General features: G+C 38.7%; 1 protein-coding gene across 1 annotated transcript in view; it reads right to left on the bottom strand.

Moving 5' to 3' along the window:
- The window catches only part of LOC307253660 (C-type mannose receptor 2-like), a 43,701-nt gene that overhangs the window by 11,411 nt on the left and 5,673 nt on the right, over positions 1-26,617 (bottom strand). The window contains exons 3-5 of the mRNA XM_080031781.1: positions 13,150-13,231; positions 8,301-8,389; positions 246-463 (exon numbers count right to left, since the gene is read on the bottom strand). Of these exons, the coding sequence (XP_079887907.1) occupies positions 246-463; positions 8,301-8,337 (255 nt within the window). The 5' untranslated portion in view covers positions 8,338-8,389; positions 13,150-13,231. The remainder of the gene's footprint in view (positions 1-245; positions 464-8,300; positions 8,390-13,149; positions 13,232-26,617) is intronic.

The following is a 26,617-nucleotide window of genomic DNA, read 5'->3' as shown; positions in this document are numbered from 1 at the left end:
TATTTGTGTGAGTGGATAAAACTGGATCATTTGAACTCCAACACTGATTTAAATGGAACCAGTTTAAATGTAAGAGATCACAAGCTAAAAGGGTTGTGAACCAGCAAGGGTTAAATGACATATTTGATCAACGAAAAAGTAAAGGACAAGTACGTCTGAATGTTACTGAAGTAGATAAACTCTACTACTCAAACATAAAAAAAAAATATATTTTAAATGTCAGAGAGAGAGACAAGTGAACTCACATGTCCATTTGTAGGTTCGATGTTTTTCAGGATTTCATCTGAATATCCCGGGATGATCAGGCTGATCAGGCTGTACACGCTGTTCATATCCTCCATGTTGTCTACAGTTGCCAGGTCTGTGTAGTGTTCTCTGCAGTAACTCTGTGCTTCAGTCCAGTTCTTCCATACATTAACAAAATGGAACTGACGTGCAGCATGTGACGAGACAGCACACAGCCCTGTAGAGACAGACATGAATAATGATAAAATATAGTCAATAAATAACGATAGATAGATAGATAGATAGATAGATAGATAGATAGATAGATAGATAGATAGATAGATAGATAGATAGATAGATAGATAGATAGATAGATAGATAGATAGATAGATAGATAGATAGACAAAAATATATTATTATGCTGGTGTAACATGGTTGGTTGAGTTATTGTTTAATTCCAGCTAAAATAGTTCAACAGTGCCATCTACTGTCGTAAATGTGTACCTGCACAGAGTGGTTATTAGGGCAATGAATTCTGGGGATTCTCCAAAGCCATTGAGAGAATTCCATGAGGTAAAACGTGTGTTGAGTCTGTACGCATATTTAATAATTAACTATATGAACTGTAGTTAGAAGTTGAGCTGTTTATGTAAAGTAGGAATATATATGTTAAAGATACGTTTCGCCATGTTTTTGTTTGTTTTCAAGTCGCCTTTTGTATGTTTTATTGGTCGGTAAAATTCCTGTTTAAGCTAGCTCACATTATGTGCCAGTGAACACACTGCTTGTCCGTGCCCACATTGATGACTCTCTCCGCTGTTGTTTTCTATAAAATATGCAGGTATGTACAGTAGTAGTACTTTTGTAGTACATCTTGCAAAAGTGTTACTTTTGCAAAAGTGTTACTTTTGCAAGATGTTTTAATATTGTGCAGGTAGAATATCGTCTGCTGGTTCAAGTGTTTTATTGTCACTTTGTAATACATGTTAAGAGGTTACTAAATATATGGTAATAGCAGGTTAATGCACTTAAGTGAGGTCTGTGGCTCAGTTGGTAGAGCGGGTCGACTGATGATCAAAGGGTTGGAGGTTCGATCCCCGCCCTGCCACCTGTGTCATGGTTGTTGTGTCCTTGGGCAAGACACTTCACCCACCTTGCCTCGTGTGAATGTCGATAGTTAGCCTGCTATCGGTGTATGAATGTGTGTGTGAAAGGTAACGTGGGAAAGGAAAACAGGTCTTGCAAAAGAGTCTTCGGTCTCAATGGGATTTACCTGTATAAATAAAGGTAAAAAAATAAAAATAAAATAAAAAATGTGTTATTATATAGGACATTTCTTTATTGTTTAAAAGAAGAGTGAGACTTCTGTTATGCTTTATTTATTTTATATATGTGAACCAAATACCACTATACGATCACACTGTAATAGTTAAAAAAGCCATTGAGAGAATTCCATGACACGTTGATGACTCTCTCCGCTGTTGTTTTCTATAAAATATGCAGATGCAGAGCCATTAAAAACTGCTGTTGCCAAAACCTGGGTTCCGAGACGTTATTGTGCGGGAAAAACAAATACTGATGAACATGCATTTTTATTTTTTATTTTTTTTATTTTTTTTTAAACCTTTATTTTTCCAGATAAAACATTAAGAACATTTTACTGTACATCAAAAGATAAGTATCGTAAATCTTAAGTTATAGTGTTTGTTTCACAATGTGGACAACAGTCTATGGCCCTATTTATTAATGTTTTAATAGCGCCAAATAAAAACTGAAGTCATCTATCCACGGTCTTTTTTCATAGAACAGCTACTATTTTATTAAATAAACAAAACGCTCATGTTATTTATATTTATGTAATTATTTTGCAGGTAGTGTCTACTACTGGGTTGTTTGCTCTCTCCTCTTCTGTTTTGTGAAGGGCGGGGCTACACAGCCGACACACACACACACATCCACACACACACACATACACAGGTGCGCACATACACACACACACACACACACACAGCCGACACACACACACACACACACACACAGGTGTGCGCGCACACACACACACACACACACACACACACACACACACACACACACACACACAGTGAGAAACACAGATGTTATCATAGTTCCTGATATGGACATAGTGAACCTGTCTGCAGCTCATTACTGTCCTGTCACATGCAGAGAATTTGCATGTTTCTAAAACAGTCTTCCTAGAAATGAAGGCGAGCCACTGAAGGCAAGTCATTATTTTTTTAAAGAACTGGTCAATTTTGCTATTTTTGTCTCCTTACATAATAGTATAAATAAATCAAGTGATCTTCTTTCTATTAACCGAAAACTCAAACAGAGCAAAAGTCTTTAAGGGTATTCTCTCTCTCTCTCTCTCTTTCTCCAAACTTTTCAAAGTGAATACCACCTGTTAAGGCCAGGACACACCAGCCCGATAATCGCCGTCGTCAAAAAAAAAGACAAATCTGTTTGGTGTGTGCCGTGACGTCGGCCGACGTAGAGGTCGTCGGGCTTGTTTTGAGCCTGTCGGCCGTCTTTCATTTGGAGCAATTTGATTGGTGGAGAGCTAGCGAATCAGTGAAGCCCGGAAGTGAGGCGGGTAGCACAAACAGCTAACAACAGCTAGCCATCGTTTTAATGTGTTTGTTCGTTTCGTTTTGAGAGTACTCACATGCATCAACCCTTGTTGACTGCTCGACACTCTCTGCTAAAAATTGTGCTCTTATGGTCCATAAATATAAATACGTATTTCTATGTTTATGCTCTAGAGCAGGGGTGGCCAACCAGTCAGAGACAAAGAGCCACATTTTTTACTGTGTTACTGCAAAGAGCCACATCGTACACACGGGTACACACAGTGGCGATTCCAGGAAATTTTGACTGGGGGTGGCCAAGGTGGGCCACAGAGTTAGAGTGGGGTGGCCATCGCACCCCTGAATGAATAGCATGTGATATGCTGTACAACCAATTCAAAGATGATTTATAATCCCAAATGCCCAAATCATGTTAGTATCCATTGTAATGTTTGAAGATTTTTTTGTGTTTTTAACATGTAATCTAAGCATTCTGGTGTATTCTGGCGAAGATAATAAAGGAAAAAGTCAATATTTATTTCAGCTCAGATGAATAGTAAAATTAGCAAGACAACATAACTTGCTAGCAGCCAGATGCCTAACAACTGCACAGAGGGACGGATGACCACTAGTTTTTATTTTCGCGGGGAGCTTGCACATGCATGCACAAGCATTATTTATTAAAAAAAAAAAAAAAAACAGGGGGCCCCACACTAGGACTTGAAACGGGCCCCCAGATCGTTAAGGCCGCCCCTGTGATAATGACAGGACTGAACTCCTACAGTACTAAAGACGACAGGGCAGTCATTTTCAATGTCACAATGAACATTGTGTGCACTGCCTCACACACAAACTCTCAGTTCAACCAAGTCCACAAACAAAAATATAACAATTTAAAATAGCGTTTTTCTCTTACTATGCATGTTGCTTTGTGGGACTTACTTTTAGCATGGAGAGAGCTGAAGTGGCGCCGAAGATTTGAAGCCTTGAAATGCGCAAATGACACCTGGCATATAAGGCAGAATGGCCTGCCATAACGTTCAACAAAAAATATGAACTCTCCCACTCTGTTTCGGAGCGAACTTGACACAAATAGTTTACTCACGGAAAACCTCCCTCCAAGCTGAGCGGGCAGTTTTATGTTGCGTCCGCACCAAACGTTTGCGAACGTTATGTTGCGTCCTCAATTAAACATTTGCGAACAGGCATAGGGCATACACATAGGGCCTACACATTAATACAATTAAAAATGAAATAATAGACAACATGTAAAACGAACGTAAGAGCCGCATGAAACGTTTGCGAACATGCACACACATAGGCCCACACAAAAAAAAGTATAAAAAAAAGAAAAAAAAAAAAAGAAATTATAATCACATAATTTGATATGAACTGAAGAGCCGCACGAAGCTGGGCAAAGAGTCGCATGCGGCTCGCGAGCCGCGGGTTGGCCACCCCTGCTCTAGAGCGCCCCCCTTGTAGAGTGTCCGCGCCCCCCCGGGGGGGCGCGGACACTCTACAAGGGGGGCGCGAGGGGGATGAAAAAAAAAAAAAAAAAAAAAATCTTTTTTTTTTTTTTTTTTTTTTTGTAATTTCAATTTTTTTCCTGATATGTAGCCTAGTTCAGAGATGATATGTATTTTTTTTCTTTCTTAACTTTTTTTGATAGGTAGTTGCCAAGTTCATCACACAAACACTCCAATCCACTGATATGAGATCAGTTTGCAATTTTCAAGTACTGAATTAATGGTAGGGCTGTGGCCACTAGAACTGGTCTCTGGTCAGCAAAGGTCTTGAAAACAGCATAAGTGTGCTTGTGACATGCGTGCCACCCATGCATGTGTATGGGCACGTGTCCCTGCAGATTTTTGAAATCTGAATAAAAAAATTTAAGTTTGTAGTTAGCAAGTGTAACATGTTCTTAGGGCAGAATTTCATAAATAAAAGGTTTATTTTTTTAGCAAGATATTTGGTCAAAAGCTAGTTGTCATCCGTCCCTCTGTCCCGTTGTTAGGCATCTGGCTGCTAGCAAGTTATGTTGTCTTGCTAATTTTACTTTTCATCTGAACTGAAATAAATATTGACTTTTTCCTTTATTATCTTCGCCAGAATGCACCAGAATGCTTAGATTACATGTTAAAAACACAAAAAAATCTTCTGGGGGGGATGCCCCCAGACCCCCCTTCAGGGGTTTAGTTTTCTGACAAACATTACAATGGATACTAACATGATTTGGGCATTTGGAATTATAAATCATCTTTGAATTGGTTGTACAGCATATTACATGCTATTCATTCAGGGGTGCGATGGCCACCCCACTCTAACTCTGTGGCCCACCTTGGCCACCCCAGTCAAAATTTCCTGGAATCGCCACTGAGACACACACAACTCCGCGTTCAGGCTGCACAGCACATTAATCGCAGGTAGCATTTTGAGCTAAATCTGGCCACTTTCCAAATCCAAGACTCAATAGTTGAAACATTCTCTGAACTGGGTTGTCAGACAGCAGTGTTTCCCATTGATCATAGACTTTGTTTTGTGAAGCTTTTTCATAACAGGTATACCTATTGTAGAATGTATTCTGTGTATGTTCTATTTAGGCTACTATTTTATTCTCTTCTAAGGAGATTTAAAAAAAAAAAACATTTCCTCAGTGTCTCATTGATACAATCTCATAATTAGCTTTTAAAGTGCACCAGAATTTAACGTTAAAATATAAGAAATTTCCGGACCCCAACCCTAAACCCAATGTTCAACTCAAAGGTGCGCCACTGGCCTAGCCCTTGTGATAATAACAAGAATAGATTATCTATCTATCTATCTATCTATCTATCTATCTATCTATCTATCTATCTATCTATCTATCTATCTATCTATCTATCTATCTATCTATCTATCTATATATCTATATATCTATCTATCTATCTATCTATCTATCTATCTATCTATCTGTGTAGGGTGGTGTGTGTGTGTGTGTGTGTGTGTGTGTGTGGGGGGGGGGGGGTTGTCAGGGTCGGTGGGGGGGCCCAACTGCAATGACCCAGCTTTGGGGGGGCCCAGCTTGCAGAAGGTTGAGAACCCCTGCTCTAGAGAGCTGTCCCATCATTTCCGGCTTTCGTATTTTTTCGGGCCACAATACAGATTAGCGCCGCCTGCTGTTGTGGAGACGTTACGTCCCGCGAGCGTACGGAAAATAAACAGTCGTCTCGGTGTGTTCTTTGACGGCGACGGGAAGACTGGAGCTTCCTGAAACGGCCGACTCCATTTTTTGCGTAGTCGGAACATGTCTGACTGGTGTGTCCTGGCCTTTACTCCCCCTCTATAGTAAAGCTGTGGGGAGCAACACCCTGCTTGGCACTGAGGCATATTTCCATATCCATGTTTTTCTTTAAACAACATCCCTGCGTTCCAAATCACATACTTTTCTCTTTCACTGTACTACATACTATACTAAATCATGCTGGTTTCCACATTTCAAAATGTAATTGGATGTATTAGGGCATCCTGGTCAGGGCTGTACGCTTATTTTTTTAGGTGGTAGCACTGGTGCTAGCAAGCAAAAAAAATCAGTAGCACAAAAATAAATTCAGTAGCACACAAAGTATGATCGAAAACTTGCATAACCTTAACCCATGCATTTCGCTCTAATTACCTTTTAGCCTGTCATATTGGTCTCATTAGAAATTCTCAATTAATATCATATCATAGTGTGTGCAGTAATAATTGTAGAAAAATGAATAGGGGTGCACTGATTGCAATTTAGTCAAAATGATCTAACCTGCCAATTGCAATTTTTTTTGCTGATTCAGAATTATTTCTCCTCATAAAATGTATATCTATATATTTTTTGTATACACATATAATTATTATATTCATAATAATAATTTTTTTTTGGTAAATGTCCTTCTGTTAATTAAAACCAAACTTTAAAACATATAGCCTATTAAATAAATAAGTATACTAGTATATTGGTACAATTTAGGATAAGTTAAATAGGTTGTTGTGAATGTGTTGGAAGGTGTTCTTCAGTGGCTTATCAGTTATTTAAAACTTTGTTTAAATAGACTACTGGTGACTGCTCTCTGCTGTGAAGCGCGAACTTCCTGTTCTTACCGGCTTCAAAATAAAAGTCAACTCACGTTTGGCTAGTAACAGGCTTTTAATGTGAAGACGCACAGGAAATGTTCTGTTTGCACACGCGCTAACTTAACTGCGTGCCGTCTCCTTCCGGTTATTGCCGTTGGTGAAGTTTATTAGACGCCAGCACTAGTGTGAGCAGCATTGTATTCATCATCGCACGTGATCAATTTCAGTAGCAAATGCGATCAAAACTGTCGCACTGTACAGCCCTGCTGGTATTTTTGGCATACTTCATTTGACATGCATGTATTGGGACATCCTTATTCTTTTTCTGGCATATTAAATAGTATGGGGATAAGTAAGTGTAAGTAAGTTTAATGTCGAAGGGTAATTTTAATGTAGCTGAGCTCATTTGCAGAAACTGGGACTTTGTGTGTGTCCCCCTCCCCACACAAACACACACACACACACACAGGCACACACACACCCACCCATACACACACACACACAGGTGAGCACATACACACACACACATAAGTGTGCACACACATACATACACACACACACACACACACACACACACAAACACCCACACACAGGTGCGCACATACCCACAGTCAGAGAGGTAGAAAAGAACTACACTTGTTACGTTAAAGTGCAAGAAAGTTCAAAAGTAAATAATAAATTAAGCAACTTTAACCCCACCCGTCTGAAAGGCCCCCAACCTGAATCTAGAACCAGTGACTAGGATGCTAATGTAGCTCTGCTGCTAGTCTGATGATAGACATCACTCTGCATGTAAATCTCAATAAATGGATCGGAGGTGTCTGACTTTACATAGGAGTAGGGCTGCAACTAACTATTATTTTGATAATCGATTAATCTGTCGATTATTTTCTCGATTAATCGATTAATCGATTCGTGTTTTGGCCCGTAAAATGTCAGAAAATGGTGAAAAATGTTGATACATTTTCCAAAGCCCATGTTGACGTCCTCAAATGTATTGTTATGTCCAAAACACAAAGATATTTCAGTTTACTGTCATAATAGGATTAAAGAAACCAGAAAATATTCACATTTGAGAAGCAGAAATCAGAGAATTTGGAATTTTTTTATAAAATAAAATACTCAAAACGATTAATCGATTATCAAAATAGTTGGCGATTATTTTAATAATCGATTCGTCGATTAATCGTTGCAGCTCTACATAGGAGGCAGTGGAAACTGCTTGAAAATAGGATACTTATAAAATGATGCAGTAAAACAAACAGACAAAAAAACTTTAAAGACAGATTGTTGCAAAAAAAATAAAAAATGTAATTGTTAAAAGAAACATCTGCCCACAGCAGTAACTTAGGGGAAACATTGATACATTATATTAAAACATTTATAAATGTATAAAACACTTACCTGAAGCCACGATGATGCTCAGAAGAACCTTCTCCATCTTTGTCTGTTCCCCGTCTGCCCTCTGTTAGTCTGTGAGCGTCGATATGAAGCTGCTGGAATGAAGCAGAGATATACATCAACCTCTTAACTGCACATTCAAACTTTATGCAAAGTGATTATGTGACTAAACTGTTTGCTTATACTGTACTGAACAGACTATAAGGTCAAGAATGAGCCCTAATAAAATGTACATTTTATTTTTTGATAACTTTTTATGGTTGATATAATAATAATAATTGAGGTTCCTAATGGAGCATAGACACATTAAGCCATAGAAAATAAGAACATCTGAGACGAATTCCCATCAGCAGTTTGTAAAGACATTTAAATCAACTCCACTTTACCAGCTGCAGCATAAAGGTGATGAACACATTAATGCCTTCATGAATATAATATAATATTATTGGTGGTCATTCTGTACAGTTAACACAAGATTGAATCTAGTCACTGCTCAGGAGCCGAATGCAGAGCTCATGTAATGTCAGTATGTGTTAAAAGTCCCTCTCCTCCTAAAGCAGGCATGCAAACTCATAAGCCATGAAAAAGGTGAGAAGTCCGAAAACAAACACCGGTAGGGGGGTCTGGATGTTAATCTGCAGTGACAATCCGCCAACCGCGGCCGTTAACCAGCATGCGCATAAATCAATGCAAATGGCTGTAAAACAACGGTTGGCAAACTCTGTGAATTTATTTAAAAAGTGATTCACATAAACCGAGTATGCACTAGGGTTGCCACCTTGGATTTAAGAAAAAAAGGGACACTTGATGTTTGGGGCGGAGGGATCGGCCATTATTAGGCTACCAGTTCAGACTGACCAGTCTAATGACCTATAATAACCATAAACACCTACAGTGCTTTTTACAGTATGATATATAAGGAGACTGAGGTGGAAACCCTGTACCTTGTAGGGGGGTTCGGGGGAATGCTCCCCCGGAAGAAAAAAATGCAACCTTTTAAAGTAAAATTCATCAATCTGGTGCACTTTGAGAAGAAAATTGCATGCAACCAGGCCCAAGGGCTCAGGGGGGCCCTAAGCCAGAAATACTGATAGTAACTTTACATGTCAAATTGTCAAAGAGCTCAGTCACTCATGTCAATAACAGGGTCCAAAAAGGAATCACCTAAAATAAGGAAATAAATCATCATGGGCCCCTCAACTAGTAGGTGAATAATAGAAAAGCAAGTGCAAAACTAAAGCATTATTAGCTCTGTCTTAGGGGCTTCATGAGGGGCCTTGAAGGCCCCCTCACACATACAGTAATAAGCTTTCTATGTGTAAATTCTATACTGTTCATAAAAAGTAGCTATCCATCTGTTGAATAGGGATAGGGAGGAGTGGGGCAGGGGGAGGGGGGGGGCATTCTGGGCCCATTATCTCATAATCCGTATATGAACCAAATAGTTTCCACAATCTTTTTTTCTATTTTCGCGGGGAGCATGCACAAGCATTATTTATTAAAAAAAAAAAAAAATTGGGGGCCCCACACTTTGTCTTGAAACGGGCCCCGAGATCGTTGAGACCGCCCCTGCCCGCTGCGCTTTCTCTCTGCCCAGCCCCGCTCGCCTCTCCATTGAGAATGCATTAGTTGGCGCAACATTTTTGAATTATTTACTGCCTCCTTATGGTATAAAAATCAGCTGTTCGGTTTCTTTGCCTTGGTATTGTTGGAACTGTCTGTCACTGACTGAATGTCTGGCTAATTATCTATAGACTACATGTAGGCCTACTAACGTTAACAGAATGTAACTTTTTTTTTTCCTCTAATTTGTACTCTTACTTCAGTCATGTATTTTTTGGGCTTTCCAGTCGACTCCGTCGGGACTTCTTTCGGCTATATCAATACATTGTATCAACACAACTGGCGAAAAATTCTCGTCTCTGGGCTCGCGCTCGGCCGTTTCAGATGGTAGGCGACTTTCCGCTCGCGCTGTCAGCTGGCTTCGCGTTGGGCTCCCCGTGTGAAGTGACGGGCGGAGGATCCCACGAGCGCGCGCATGCGTTTGACGAGCAGCACGGAAGCGAAAGTTCAAAGGGAGTGCGCCCGCTTGTTGTGCCGCCTGACAGAACGCTGCACCTTCTCTCTGCCTGCTCGCTTCTCCATCTCTCTGCCCGCTCGCCTCTCCATTGAATGTATAAGCAGCCGCGACAAGGACTCCCGTGTGCAACGGCCATGGCCGGCCATCGGACCCCCCCCCCCCCACCCCCAAAAAATATTTTCTCAACGGATCTCCACGAATCACACAAGTGGCCAATTTTGTTTTCAAAAAGGTGAGTTTCACCGAAAGGTGACGAGTTTGCATGCCTGCTAAAGGTTATCAGAGGTTATTACAGAGAGTCAAAGGAGGGAGGAAGGTATTAGGGGTGTGAACGTTTATAAAAATGTTTAATCGATTACACGACTGCACTTTCATATGGAGGGGTGAGGTTGCTCATTGTTGCTCATGTCTCTCTGTCTCTCTCGCACACACACACACTCGTTCGTCCGTGCGTCATTATCAGCCTATCTTTCTACAAGTCCACGTTTTAGCAGGTTGAACAGGATAATTAATAGATAAAGTTTGAGCTTTTGACTTTTGAGATTTTATATCACCTGTTTAGAGCATTGTTTATGTTACGTCAATCTTCAGTTTATCTTTAATCTCTCCCCCTCTGTGGCTGTGACAGAGCCCGCATGTATGCCTGTTGCGTGTTCGCAGTGCTGGCATACACACACACACACACACACACACACACACACACACACACACACAGAGAGCGGGGCAGACGGATTCTGCTGACTAGCTTTATTCAAATAGTTTGTGTAATTTCTGATTTTAAATTAATTAATACCTGTTCCTAGAACACATTGAAGTCATTTAAAAAAAAATTAAATTAAAGAAATATGAAAGGAAAAAAAAAAGGCATTGTTTATTGATTTTATGATTTAATAACCGGTTACATGCGTACACGTGCCTACTAGGGGTGTGCAGTGTGCACACACACACACACACACACACACACACACACACACACACACACACACACACACACACGTTCGTCTGCCTGTCATTATCACCTTCATTTCTACCTTGACAGAGTAGATTAACAGCCTGTCTTTCTACAGGTTTAAGCTTGTTAACAGGAGTATAGATAAAGTTTGAGCTTGTACTTAGGCCACTTACGAGCATTCTTTACGTCGACCGAGTTACATCAATATTCATTTTATCTTTTCATCTCTATGCCGTGGCTGTGACTGGGTGCACAAATGTGTGCAGAGCTGGCTGACACACACACACACACACACACACACACACACACAGAGCGGGGCAAACGGATTCTGCTGACTAGCTTTTTATCTTTATTCAAATAGTTTGTGTAATTTTAGATTTTAAATTAATTAATGCCTGTTTCCAGAACACATTGAAGTCATTTTCAAAACTGAAACTGAAAAAAAAAAAAAAAAAAAAAAAAAGGCAGCGTTTATTGATTTTATGATTTAATAACCGGTTACATGCGTACACGTCCACACCCCTAGTAGGTTAACCCCCACCTAGGACTCCTGCCCTGATACCTCCATTACTAGTCCCTCTCCAGGGGCAAAGATAAGCAGCTCTAACAGTTTAAATGTTAGAAAACAAGGGGACTTACCGAAGCGTTGAAGTGGATGGAAAATCGAAGTAGGGGAAAAATTCTTAGAAATAGTCTTTCAATAGATCAAGTGATCTACTTTGTTTAAATGACTGAAATCTCAAACGGAGCAAAAGCCTTGAAGAGTATCCTCGCCTCTCTCTCTCTCTTCTGTCTGTCGCCGTTGGTCCGAACATGTCAAAGTGAATATCACCTGTTACTCCTCCAGTATATAGTGGATATTTGGGGATTGACGCCCTGCCTTCGCACCGAGGCATATTTCCATATTCATATTTTAGTTTGAAACAACATGCTCATACCAGGAAAGGTTATGTGCAAAGCGTGACGTTTCCTTCTGATATGGACACAGTGAACCTGTCTGCAGCTCATTACTGTCCTGTCACATGCAGAGAATTTGCATGTTTCTAAAGCAGTCTTCCTAGGAATGAATGCAAGAACCGGTCAATTTTGCTATTTTTGTCAATTTTGCTATTTTTTTCTCCTAAACATACTAGTATAAATAAATCAAGTGATCTACTTTGGTTCATTCACCGAAATCTCAAACAGAGAAAAAGCATTGACGGGTATTCTCTCTCTCTCTCTCTCCCTCTCTCTTTTTTTTTCTTTAAACAACATGCTTGAGCTCATTTGCAAAGACTGGGACTATCAGTCCCTTGTATCTGTCACGTCCAGTGCTCCTTTGCATGTTGCATGTAGGTACACGGTCAGAATTTCTGATGAATCCTAAGCCCAAAATAAACTTCCTTTTAACACACAAATATTACCATAAAGGATGCAGAGCCTGTTCCCTTTCCAGGGAATTGCACAAAAGGGCCCTATTCACTGTTCCAGCCCTGTTTTCCCTATTTTTTAAATATATGATGTAATTTAAAATATAAATACGAGACTGTAACAAATAAATTATACAACATTTGGAGCCTTTTTTTAAATAAGACACTATTCTTATAGGTATCTCCCCTCTGGAAGTCAATAAAGGCTCATCTATTTGATCAAGCTCTAAATGTATTTTAGGTATAGTTATAATTATTTCAAGAATGATTTAAAGTTTGAGGGTAACTCCTGGCCCCCGTTAGCGTGTGTGTGTGTGTGTGTGTGTGTGTGTGTGTGTGTGTGAGTGAGTGAGTGAGTGAGTGAGTGCGTGAGTGAGTGAGTGAGTGAGTGAGTGTGTGTGTGTGTCTTACTGAGAGTCACTTGCAGCTCCATCAGCTCCTCCCATGTCCCTCCTCTTCTGATTGGCTCCTCACTGTCTGACTCCATCTCTTTCTAAAGAAAATATTTCCATATGCATCACACACACACACACACACACACACACACACACACACACACACACACACACACACACACACACACACACACACACACACACACACACACACACACACACACACACACACACACACACACAGTGAGAAACATGCAGTCGCGCAGGTTCACAGGGGTCAACACACTATCTTCATTTACATGCAGGAATCTGGTTTAATCCTAAACATTATATTGACAAATAAACCTTTTAAAAACGGTGCTGTCAAAAAGGAATCAAGGTTTAAGGTGATCTCTATGCATAACAACTGGCGTCGCATATTATACTTTAAAACGGGAATGTTGTTACCTATGGTGGGCCACCTTTGTTTACATAATAATAATAATGGATTGGATTTATATAGCGCTTTTCAAGGCACTCAAAGACGCTTTACAGGGTTCCAGGTTCCATCCATTCACACACAGTCATACTGGTGGTGGTAAACTACGATAGTAGCCACAGCTGCCCTGGGGCAGACTGACAGAAGCGTGGCTGCCATTCAGCGCCTACGGCCCCTCCGACCACCACCTCAAACATACACATTCACACCAGGCAAGGTGGGTGAAGTGTCTTGCAAAGAACACAACAACTATGACACAGCGGGGATCGAAACACCAACCCTTGGATCAGAGCCGGCCCAAGCCTTCAGGGGGCCCTAAGCGAAATATGATTAGGGGGCCCCTCTCCAATGTTAGCGCTGCTGAAACTATAGATCTTTGTTAAATATCATTCACACACCCAGTATTCTCCGCTAGTGCCTCCACTGTGCAGCTGTGCGAAAATATTAGACAGCCGAGATTCAGACCCTCTTAGGGGGGTCCGGGGGTATGCCCCCCCGGGAGATTTTTTTAACCTTTTTAAAGTGAAATGCATGAATCTGGTGCACTTTGAGAGGAAAATTAAGAGGCTAAATCTGAGAAATCTTGTGTGAACAAATAATTTGGAGACACTGGGTCAGATGAATTAGAAGCTATTGAAGAAGGACACATGGATTTTCCATAAAAATATTAATATAAAATAAAATAATATGGGTTGGGCTTGGAGCTCTTTTTCTTTTACGGGACATATTTCTCTGTAATATAGTGAATGCATTTAAATGCAGTGTGAGGAACGAAGCAGAAGAACTCTGTTATCCAGCTACTGTATCTTTTTTTCTGAGGCTGACATAGGCTATAGACTATACACAGTGCATGGGCAACTGAGGGCAGCCCCATTTCCAATTGTTTTTAAATAAACTCAATACACACTGTGCATGGATGTGAACGTGACATGATCAGATAATTTCGGATTTCCTCCGAGATGAACTAATTACATTTTTAGGCTATTAATTATCTAGACCAAAACATTTTGTTCCTTTGTTTGTATGATAACTCACATTTGCATAGTATGATGTTAATATCAAACACATAAACTAAAAAAAAAAAAAAAAACATTTTTTTTTTTTTTTAGGGGGCCCCCCAGGCAGTCGGGGGCCCTAAGCGGCCGCTTAGTTCGCTTATGCCTCGGGCCGGCTCTGCCTTGGATCATTGGCCAACCCGCTCTACCACCTGAGCCATGGTCGCCCATACCAGTTAACAGAGCCGAGCCTGTATATTAAAACCAGGTTTTTTTTTCAGGGCACACAGCACTGACAGGTAGGGGTCGCATAAGGAGGTATTCACTGATTTGAACAAAAAGTGATTTTGACAACAAGCGTTCTTCAGAATCACTGACTCCACCTTTAACTCACAACTTGTAGGCTACAGCTCATATAACTATCACCACGCGGGGAAATTAAAACATCTAGCAACATCACCGCCACTTTAACACACATGGCAACTTCAGACAGCGAAGAAACTCCCTCCCTCCCTCCCACACACGCACGCGCACACACGCTGACACCTTTGCTTTGACATATTTTCAAGTGTAACGACGCAACAACAAGCGCCATGCTACAACGTTAGAAAGCATTGATAGCTGCGGCTAGTTAGCACATAATTTCTCACTTTAACTAACATAGATAGTAGCCTACACTTAAACTATTCTAGCAACTTCACAGAGACTCACCAATCGCTTCACAGTGCGGGCTCCGCGGGACTCGTAGCGGAGGAAAAACATTTTTTAGCTAGCTAAAAACGTTGTTTAATATTAGCAGGTCCTTCACGAGTTTTCACAGACTCAAAAATCACTAATTCACCATCAAAATATGTAGTCCTGTATTCTAAATCGATATTCAAATCATTCAAAATTAGCTTAGTTTACACAGAGAGGTTTGACACACAACCACTGTCACTTTTTAAAAGTCCCGAAAAGAGCGATTGTCAGTTGCTCTCGCGGGTAGACGGTAAAAGAAGGCGGGTCTAACTCCTGATTGGCTGGCTAACTAGGCCAACTAATACGTCATCTTACTGTGATTGACAGGTGATTTAACGAATCAAACAATATTATATAGATACAGAATATAGAATAGAGATTAAAGGCATTTAAATATTGTTCTATTAGGCCTATCTATTTGATCTGTTTCCTGACACTATTTAAAATTAAATCGCAATGTTTTTGTTACTGATTAGTTACTAATACTGTGAATTGGTTCTTATTTAAAGCCATTTAGCCATTTCAATTAGTTATTCATTATTTTAATACCATCATCACTTGATATTGTAGAAAGACTTGAGGCTGTGGTGGATGATGCCATCTTTAGTGCGCCTAACTTGCTTCTTGTCCTTGAAAAAACCTTTTTTAATTGTCTAAATGGGGGAGTCATCCTTGAATAAAGTGCTACTAAACTAATAATACTAATACTGCCTATGTGTGTAACGTGTATTAACGGGTTGTTCTTGAACACAGCTCTAACTACCAGTGGCGATTTTGGGTTGAAATTTCTGGTGGGGCCATGCAGGAAAATCTTAAAACGCAATCCAGAAATACCACATATTACTACCATCACAACAAAAACAAAGCAGCAAGTGACAGAGGGGACCAAAATTGCAGCTGAATAATACCATCACTCAAACGCGAATCTGACGACACATACATCAGGCTATTATATCAATAGCACCACCATAATCCACTAGACCTACATGAGCCCCGTGTTCATTAGCCTGAATCTGACCGAACCACATTATGGGCAGGAGCCTACAACCCGACAGGAATACATTGGCTACAATTCCGAGTTTGATTGACAGAAAACTGTTCAGGTGAGAACGTATGCTAATGAGCGCAACGCGCAAGCATGTAGGCTATTATTTAGCCTACCAAAAGTGTTAATAGAAAGAAAACACATTTAAACCTCCAAAAGACCTGCCCCTGCACGGCAGCCGAATAGTCGAATCTCTGGACTGAAAAGGCAGATCTGACGGGGGGCGGCCGCTCGTAAATTCGCTCGGTCGAGGGGGCGACTGAGCCAGGCATCACTGGAGCTTCTCCCCGCGGGGAGAGCCAGCGAGTCGGGCAGGGCTGGAGCGGCTCTGCCCCCAGCTACGGCGCATGAAACTATTGCGACCGGGGAACATAGGACCATTTTTGGGAAAAACGAGAAACACAGGACCCTTTTTTTAGCCTACTATTTAGATATTAATGTGGGTTACTTGCAACAGGCAGTGACGACAACACACAATTCAAACAAAGCACATTCACAGACAAATAGTCACAGTGAATAAACGTGACGTCAATTTACTGTAACAGTATTACTACGTTAGCTACGTAGCTAGCAAGATCTGCGCAGCTCCCGCCGTACACCCCGCCCTTTCTACAAATCAGCCAATGAGAAGCGATTTGGGGCCCTAACCTTCGGGCCCCTCTGTCGAAACTAAAGCGGGCGTTGCGCACGCGCATGCTCGCGCACCAACTCCCCAGTCCGCGGCTACACAGCAGCAGGGCCATCTCGGCTGGGCCCCACCGAGCGGAACAGACGAGACGGAGCAACGAACTAGTTCACACACAACTACTACACTACAAAAAGTAAGACAATTGCGTTCATCAAATTAAAACTGCGCACAAGTAATTCATTATTAACAATGAATTTAATATTAACTTATGCTCAATGACATTTTTGACAAAAAAATAAAAATAAAAAGTTTATAATCCTGCCCTGCACGGCAGCGCCCTCTGGTGGGGCCGTGCCCCACTGGCCCCTAATGCAAAGACGCCACTGCTAACTACTAATAATGACCTGTCATAAAAGTGGAAAAAAAAAACATTGATTCAATTAAGCTATCTTCATTTACATGCAAGAATCTGGTTAAAACCTTTTTTTTTTGTATTGACAAATAACCAAGAACCCTCTTTTTAGAAACTGTGCTATCAAGAAGGAATCAAGGTTTTAGGTGATCTCTATGATGAGGGAAAAATGACATAATCATGAAATCTGCCGATACAGACCTTTGGCTGTGCTTCTGTGGCTCCCCCTAGTGTGGACATCTGGCATCGCTATTAGACTATTTTGGAAAGGGTCATGAGGTCAGCAGCATATTATTCCTTGCTGCTTCTTAACTCTGAGGAAGATTTGTCAGCCCTTAGATTGACATGGGAAGCTGATCTTAATAAAGCTTCATCAGAGAACTGGAGTTTGATCCTTAAAGATTCAAAAAAGATGTTGAGAGAACTGAAAACAAGACTTATTAAATTATTTAAAACATTGCATGGAGTTTATTGGACCCCATCCAGGTTACACAGAGCAGGGTTGAGGGACGATGCAGGGTGTTGGAGGTGCACTGTGAATAATGGTACTCTGGTTCATAGGCTATGGGGATGCCCAAAAGTACAGGAGCTCTGTTCCAATATCCATGACTATATAAAGATTTCCCTCTCACTCCAATTTTTTTTTTACATCTATTCAGGTCATTTACTTCAAGAAAAGTAGCAATACTGTAAAAATACTACACTACTAGTAAAAATCCTTAATTCAAAACGTTATTCACGTAAAAGTATTTATAAAGTTTATTAAATTTCATTTAATTGTTTAATTGTTGCTAAGATATTACTTTAATTTCATAGTACACAATTTTATATTATTTGGATTTTTCCCACTGGCACTTTTATGTCATGTAACGTCTCATTTAATTTAAAACTTATTAACGTGACAATTTATTTAATTTTATTTATTTTCTTATACAATGGTAGGGTTACCGCCCCTTCACCTTTCAGCCAATGTTGGAAACACCCTGATTGTCTAAAATGGCCAAAAAGGGGAGAGGCTGAATTATACTTATGAAGAATTTTTATACTAAAAGGTTAAATGACACATTTTTTACTCATAAAAAAAATATTTTAAAGATCTTTACAAGAATAAACCTGATTTTAGTTAATATGGTTAGTAACATCCATTCAAATTAAATTTTTTCTATCTTAACAGTATCCTAAAGAAAGTTGGTTAAATATGAAATCCTTCAGTGTGGAGTCAGAGATTCTACAGAATGCTTGTTGTTCAAATAACGTCAAAATCAGTGAATATCTCCTTGTGATCTGCTACCTGTTCGTACCGTGTGTGCGCTGAATTGACAAGAAGTGAATTTGACAACAATTGTTCTCCAGAATCTCTAACTCCACCTCTAACTTGGTGATACAAAATAACTCGCCTACAGCGGCAACTCACGTCTACTATCAATATCGTCTAACTAATTTTTTTGTTTGTAAAATAATCGGTTAAAATATTTAGTGTCAGAAAAGTGATACATTTCCCACAGCCCAAGGAGATACATTTTCATATATTGCATAAATCAACCACAACTCTTAAAACCAAAGATATTAAATTCATGATTATAAATGACAAAAACACACAAAAAAACAATCAAAATCCTCTACACAGTCAGAGATTCTGGAGAATGCTTGTTGTCCAAATACCGTCAAAATCAGTGAATATCTCCTTAAGATCTGCTACCTGTTCCTACCATGTATGCGCTGATTTTGACAAAAAGTTTTTTTGTTCTAAGTGTTCTCCAGAATCTCTGACTCAACCTTTAACTTGGTGATATAAAATAAATAACTTGTTACACATATATCACTGCAACTCACGTCTACTATCAATATTGTCTATCTAATTTTTTTGTTTGTAAATTAATCAGTTAAAATATTAACTGTCAGAAAAGTGATACATTTCCCACAGCCCAAGGAGATACATTTTCATATATTGCATTACAGTTTTTCACAATTGTTTAAACACATTTTTTGGAACATCAGACACAATGTGCACAATCTGTAACTAATTTACCAACTGCTTAACCAATTCTGCTGAACTCCAAACACATTTCCTGCCTTACACTCATATTCTCATTCCAGAACACACATTTTTCACAACATTACACACAATTCTCTATATATTGAACACTCTTCCTGAATTCTCTCTCTTGGTGATCTCACAGAACACACTGCCAATCAAATTTCTAAACTCAAAAGGCTTTTATGCAGTTAGCTATAGAAGGGTCAGAGATGAGCTCATGTTTGCTGTGATTTACAGTAGACTGCACATTTTGGTACAAATACAGTTTTTGCAGAATACTGTAAACACTAAAAGTGACTGCTATGACCACAGCATCACAACCTCTAACTTTTGTAACCTTGCCCTAAACCAAAGCTCCAACCCTACAAACACGATAAATGCTTTGCGCTGTGTTTGAAATTCTCCAACATACTTCTTGAAAAAAAATTAAACTAATTGAAAACCAATCAGTCTAAACCTTAGCACTACAAATAGACCCCAGGTGAGCTCAGCTCCTTTCTGAAACAGTAAGAGTCAGGGAAAGAGGAGGAGAGAGAGTGACAGGAGGACGAGGACAAATAAGGCAACAGACGGAGACACATACACCAGGGACACTATAATGGACTATGTTATAGATCATGGCCTAACAATGAGGGAGCCTGGACAGAAAGTGCAGCCCAACCTGAGTCGCTCCATAATTAGGAGATTTAGTCTGGATATCAGGTGATCATTTCCCTGTTGCTTCTCAAAGGATGACATTGAGTGTGATGTTGATGAGGCGATGTGGCCAGACGCAAACAGAAGGAGGTATCCATAAAAGGATTCATAATCCAACCACCCGATTCCTTACAACGCTGTTTTTTTTTATTCTACTGTAATTGTTTCTTAGTTCATACTGACGCACTGAATTGCTTGAACTGCAGTCCTACCTATTCATTGTGTTTGTTTGAAATGGCAAAATAAACTATTCTGCAACATGTGTGTTAGCATTTGGCAAAAACCGTAAAGTATTTGTTGTTACTGTAGGTGAAAGTGTATGAACATGCAAAGGCATAATTCTACTGATAAAGCATTAATATAGTGGTTTGCATTTATACTATAGTGTTTTCCATTCTGCACACCAGTGTTCAATGAGTGCTAGAAATGTCTAGTCATATGATGTATGTGTTTGTCATTTGAAAAGAAAACACCATTTAGTGAAGAGTTAACACTGTTTTGAGCGTAAAGTGTGCTTTTGCAAGAGAAGTGAAGGATTTTGCATTTTGTGTTTGAGTTTTGAAATTTGGGTTTAGGGTTTTGAAAAAGTGAGGTAGTCTATCAGGAAATGTGTTTAAGCAATTGTGAAAAACTGTAATCAACCACAACTCTTAAAACCAAAGATATTCAATTCATGATTATATATGACAAAAACACACAAAAAAGCATCAAAATCCTCAAAACAGAGTCGGCCCTGGTCTCTGGGGGCCCATAGAAAATATATTTTTAAATGAACACGAGACAAGAAGGAACTAAAGAATTCCTGAACAACATTTGGAGACGTTGGCACTCCCAGGATTCTGTGGTAAAAACAAGGTTTAACTAAATTAAGTAAAGTCAACTCAGACTTGGAGAAGTGTCTTCACAAGCTTTTCCTGGACAGTTTGCAGCACTGACAGTGAAATCAATGACATTTGGAGGTGTCTGCTTTAAGAAAGTGCTCTAATTGTTTTCATATCGTAGCAGCCATAGATTTTGTCCTGACGTGAAATGGAATTTACCGTGTCACTACAAATTATTAGATTTACAACTTTGGACCTTATGTCAGCTTTAACTCTTATTGGTGTATTATATTAACACAAATTGGTTCAAACTGAATCCTGCTTAGGGCCCCAAAAGTCTAGGGCCGGCTCTGCTTGGAAGATGTTACAGTTACATTATAATCACATGAGTAACATGACAGCTTAAGAATAAAACATATTTTCTATATAACTCAGAAGTTGAATATAGTCTGACACACTACAGCTAGACAACAAAAAAGTATATATCACACAATCTTTTATTAAAACTAGGGATGCTCCGATTTAAAATCGGACAATTTTCTCTCCAAATGACTAATCGGCTTTTGAGCTTGTTTGCAAAGGCCGATCTTTTAATTATTCATAATTTTTTTTTATTTTTTTATTCATCTTAAATAATTAAGACAATAAAATAGTTTTTGTTTAGGTCTGCAGCATTATTGTTACTGTAGTGCATCCCATTTAACTGTAACAGTAATCACACATTTTTAGGTTTGTTTTAATCAAAAGAGGTTACCAAATACAGATGTGTCACTTAGCATTTGTTTTATATTGCATAATGAAGTATAATATATCTGATACTGAAAAATATGTGGAGGCCTATTCATGAGTTTAATGAGTGTTTAATAATGGGCAACCTTAATCTAAGTGACAATGTTATGTAAATTCATCATAAGAGTACAATAATATGTATTAGGCCTTTCTAAGAAGAGACAGCTAATACAATTACTTGGTTAAATACATTTTAAGTAGCAAAGGGTAAATATTAAAAATGTGTATCGGCCCAAAAATCAAGATCATCCCTAAAACTTCTATTCTATTTAATCTTAAAGAAGAAATTATTTTTTTCTCATGAAACCAAAGATCTTCATATTATTAAATTGTTTTCCCTTAATGGTGTTCAAATCTTATCCCACAGTATGTTATCTGAACTTTTTTTATCTTACAGACGTTTTTATGGCAGTTGTCTAAAACAGCCCTAATAATTTATCTGACATATCATAATTACCTGAATGCTGCAGCTCTATTCTGACCCATTACATGAGGACTTTGAGGAATTAAAACACAGAGATTCAACATTAAAGCCTCTGGAAACCTGGTCTAAAATAGTAAAAATCTAAATATGATATTAAAGTTGGGTGTATCAATAAGCTTTTACAAAAAACTGATCGAAAGTAAATGTTCATAAATATTATAAAAGTTAGTTAAAAAAACAGTTTTACTTCTAGAATATTTGACAGGACTATGTGGGCGTGGCCGTATTAAAAGGGTCTCCATAGAAACAGTGATTGTTTTCATGGAATGTTTGTATAAAGAACTGTCTTGATTGGTTCAAAATATTTGTATAATAAGAACCAGAGCATAAGCCCCCTCATATAAACCGAATTTCTGTCAAATTTATCAAACTTAAAGGACAACATCTTAAATTTGGATTGATGGATACGCCTAACTCTTTTCAGATGCTTTACTATCATAAAACTAACTCCCCACATTACATAGTTAGAAGGAATTAGTGGATTTGGGTTTACAGAGGGTTTAAATCTCATCCTTTTAGCAAGCTGTGGTCTCCTTCTCTGTCTCCTTCTCTTCCTTGGTGAAGAACTTTCCATCCGCCTGCTTCCTGAAGGACACTTTGACGTGTCCCAGCCCCTGATCCTTCAGCCTCTGTTTGACCTGAGACACAAAACTCCTCAGCATTATCACTCACATAGATAAACCTTAATGCTAAATGCAGTCTTGTTAAAGGGGGAGTCAGTTATTCTGGAGAACGCTTGTTGTGAAAATCACTTTTTGTCAAAATCAATGAATATCCTCAGAATCCACTACCTGTCCATTGTGTGTTCACCGGAAAGTCTAGGCTCTGTAAATATGTTTACAAAGGTTATGTTAAGCCACCATAGCTAGCAACATGGCGTTTTTTGACAACAAGCTTACTCAAGAATCGCTGACTCCACCTTAAAGTTACAACCTGCAATCCCTGTTTCTGTTTTCTACCTTCAGACTGTTTTGTGCTGTTGTAACATGTAATGCTTTTCTTGAAATCAATCATTCTTAATCTTATTTTTAAATGTTCCTTTTAAGAGTAATTAGGTTATTCTGTTTTAACGTAAAATGATAATAAAACCAAACATGATATACCTCCTTCAAGAGAGCTTCCTTCATCGCTTCGTCATCCAGATCCTGACTGTCTTCTATGTTCAGACGCAATTTGAACACTTGCCTTGTCGTCACTGCCAGGAAATAAAAAAAATTTATTCAAAAACCCATTTCCTGTAAATCTAAATTACTTAATTAAATCACAAACAGTTGGAATAATTTTTTTTAAAAGATTTTTACAACAGTGTCTATTTGTGCTGATTTCCCCCTTTTTGTATTATCATCTCTTTAATAATCTGGCTGTAGTGAAATGTTATTATTGGTTCTGTGTTACAATAATAAGTGTCCCATCAACAGCTGATGGGAACTTTAGACTCCTTAGACAAACCACACGCAGAAATGCACTAAACAGTAAAACTTGAATCAGTATATGGCAATTTAAATGTAGATTTATTTATAATTCCATTTGATAATTAGAAATAAGTGTGAATGTCTGTCGTGACATAGCAAAGAAAAAAATATTATATTTTTTACATCAATATATTCAGGGGATAATGTGGTATGTAGATCGTCCATGTGTTGCATATTTTTTAACACACCTATAATCTGCAGCTGATAACCACTGCATTCTGCCAAACAATATCAGCAAAACCATCCAGACTGCTCAAGAGTATTTTTAATTTGGGACATTTTGATGCTAAAACAACCCTAAATCTAAATGTTATTTGAATGAATGGGTTACCTTCGGTTAGACTGTAGCAAATGAATGGGTACTTGTTGCCACATTCCCTGTCATACCATCTTCCAGAGTCACCGAAGTTTGCTAACACACAATCCTCCCCGGTCCTGTTAGAAGGTTCACCCGCTGACCAGAACCTGAATGAGGAATTACTTCCGTCCGACCACTTCCAGGAGTCTCTGAAAAGGCCGATCCAGACATCCTGAAACTAATATTTGATTGTGTTACTTTAGCCTCAACTGTCATATGAAGCTGAAACAGACAAAACTTTGTTAACAGACATATTAACTTTGTCTTCATCAAAATGGACAAAGACATAAGGCATCATCAAAACAAAAGGACACAGACATACCTTTAAAAAACAATAGATCACAAAGTGCTTTGACATGATAAATAGGAGCAAATACAAATCAGATACACATAAACATTAAGTCAATAGACATACTGTACATCATTGTGATGGTGAGAAAGAAAAGGGAAGATAGAGCCGTAAAAGCAATAAACAAAATGAGATTAAAAGGTGCTAGGATACAAAGACAATGAGAAAGACGATAAACAGACGGCCTCACATGAACCCAACACTATACAAATGTGTTTTAAGAATTTCTTTAAAAGCACTCACTGATTCAGCCAGATTTATCTCCGTTTTCTGTATTGTATTTGTACATTTGTATTAATTTTCTCTAATCATTAGTTTTTTGTGTGTGTGGATTAAACTGATCATTTCAACTCTAACACTGATTTAAATGGAACCAGTTTAAACGTAAGAGATCACAAGCTATAACGGTTGTGAACCAGCAGGGGTTAAATAACATATTTAATAAACAAAAAAGTAAAGGACAAGTACGTCTAAATGTTACTGAAGTACAGTCTATCTACTTTAACTTTACTCAAACATAAAAAAGAAAAATATTTGAAATGTCAGAGAGAGACAAGTGAACTTACACCTGTACGTGTCATGTTGATCAGGATGTCCATTTCCTCCATGTTGTCTATAGTTGCCAGGTCTGTGTAGTTTTCTCTGCAGTGTTTCTGTGCATCAGTCCAGGTCTTCCGTTCATTAAAAACATGGAACTGACGTGCAGCATGTGACGAGACAGCACACAGCCCTGTAGAGACAGACATGAATAATGATAAAATGGTAATAATGGCAATATTAAATAACCAAATAATAGTCTTGGCTTTAGGTCTCAGTGTGTTTAGGTTAGATTGGTCATTTGTTTGCCTTCATTAATTTCCAGATTAATATAGTCTATGGCTACATATCCACGTTGATGCAGGTTGTTGGTTGAACAGGTGTTATAAAGTTTGAGCTTTTTACTTTTGAAGGTTTTATTGCACTCAAGCTACTAATGAGCGGAGTTAACGTCAACTGGGTAACTTTAATCTTTAGGTTATCTTTCATCACTCTTCCGTGACTGGAGCCCGACGGCGACTCCATGTGTGTGTGCATGTCTGTCTGTGGTGTGTCTGCAGCGCTGGCTGATACACACACACACACACACACACACACACACACACACACACACACACACACACACACACACACACACACACACACACACACACACACACACACACACACACACACACACACACACACACACACACACACACACACACACACACACACACACACACACACACACACTGAGAAGGACAGAGATTCTGCAGAATAATTTATGTGTTATTTGTGATGTGAAATTAATAATTGCGTGTCTCCAGAACATATTATATTGAAATAATTGTCAAAACTTTATTTAAATAAATATATGAAAAAAAAAGGTTTTTCGTTTAATGATTTTTCCTAAATGGTTAAGATTTACTAACCGGTTACATGTGTTCACCTACTGTCAAATACTGTTTAAAGTTGTTTTTGTGACCTGCTGTTACTGTCTTGGCTGGGAAAGCACTTCCAATAAGGATGTCTTGAAAGTATAATAATAATTATAATATATACAACAAAAACAAATACTAATGAATATGATATTTCTAAGTATTTTACATCTACATGTATAGTGTTCGTCTCACAATACATTATAGTAAAACATTTATAAATATATAAAACACTTACCTGAAGCCACGACGATGCTCAGAAGAACCTTCTCCATCTTAGTCTGTTCCCCGTCTGCCCTCTGTTAGTCTGTGACTGTCGATATGAAGCTGCTGGAATGAAGCAGAGATATACATCAACCTCTTTACTGCACATTCAAACCGTATGCAAAGTGATTATGGGACAAAACTGTTTGCTTATACTGTACTGAACAGACTATCAGGTCAAGAATGAGCCCTAAAAAAAATTACATTTGATTTTTTGATAATTTTTTATGGTTGAGACATAATTGAGTTTCCTAATGGAGCATAGACATAAAGCCATGGAAAATAAGAACATCTGAGATGAATTCCCATCAGCAGTTTGTAAAGGCATTTAAATCAACTTCACTTCTACCAGCTGCAGCATAAAAGTGATGAACACATTAATGAATATATGAATATAATATAACATTATTAGTGGTCATTCTGTACAGTTAACACAAGATTAAATCTATTCACTGCTCAG

Source organism: Ammodytes marinus (genome assembly GCF_949987685.1).
Source record: "Ammodytes marinus genome assembly, chromosome: 7".
In the NCBI taxonomy this organism is placed as follows: Eukaryota; Metazoa; Chordata; class Actinopteri; order Uranoscopiformes; family Ammodytidae; genus Ammodytes; species Ammodytes marinus.
The sequence above is the reverse complement of the archived record's forward strand: the minus strand, read 5'-3'. Positions and strand labels throughout refer to the sequence as shown.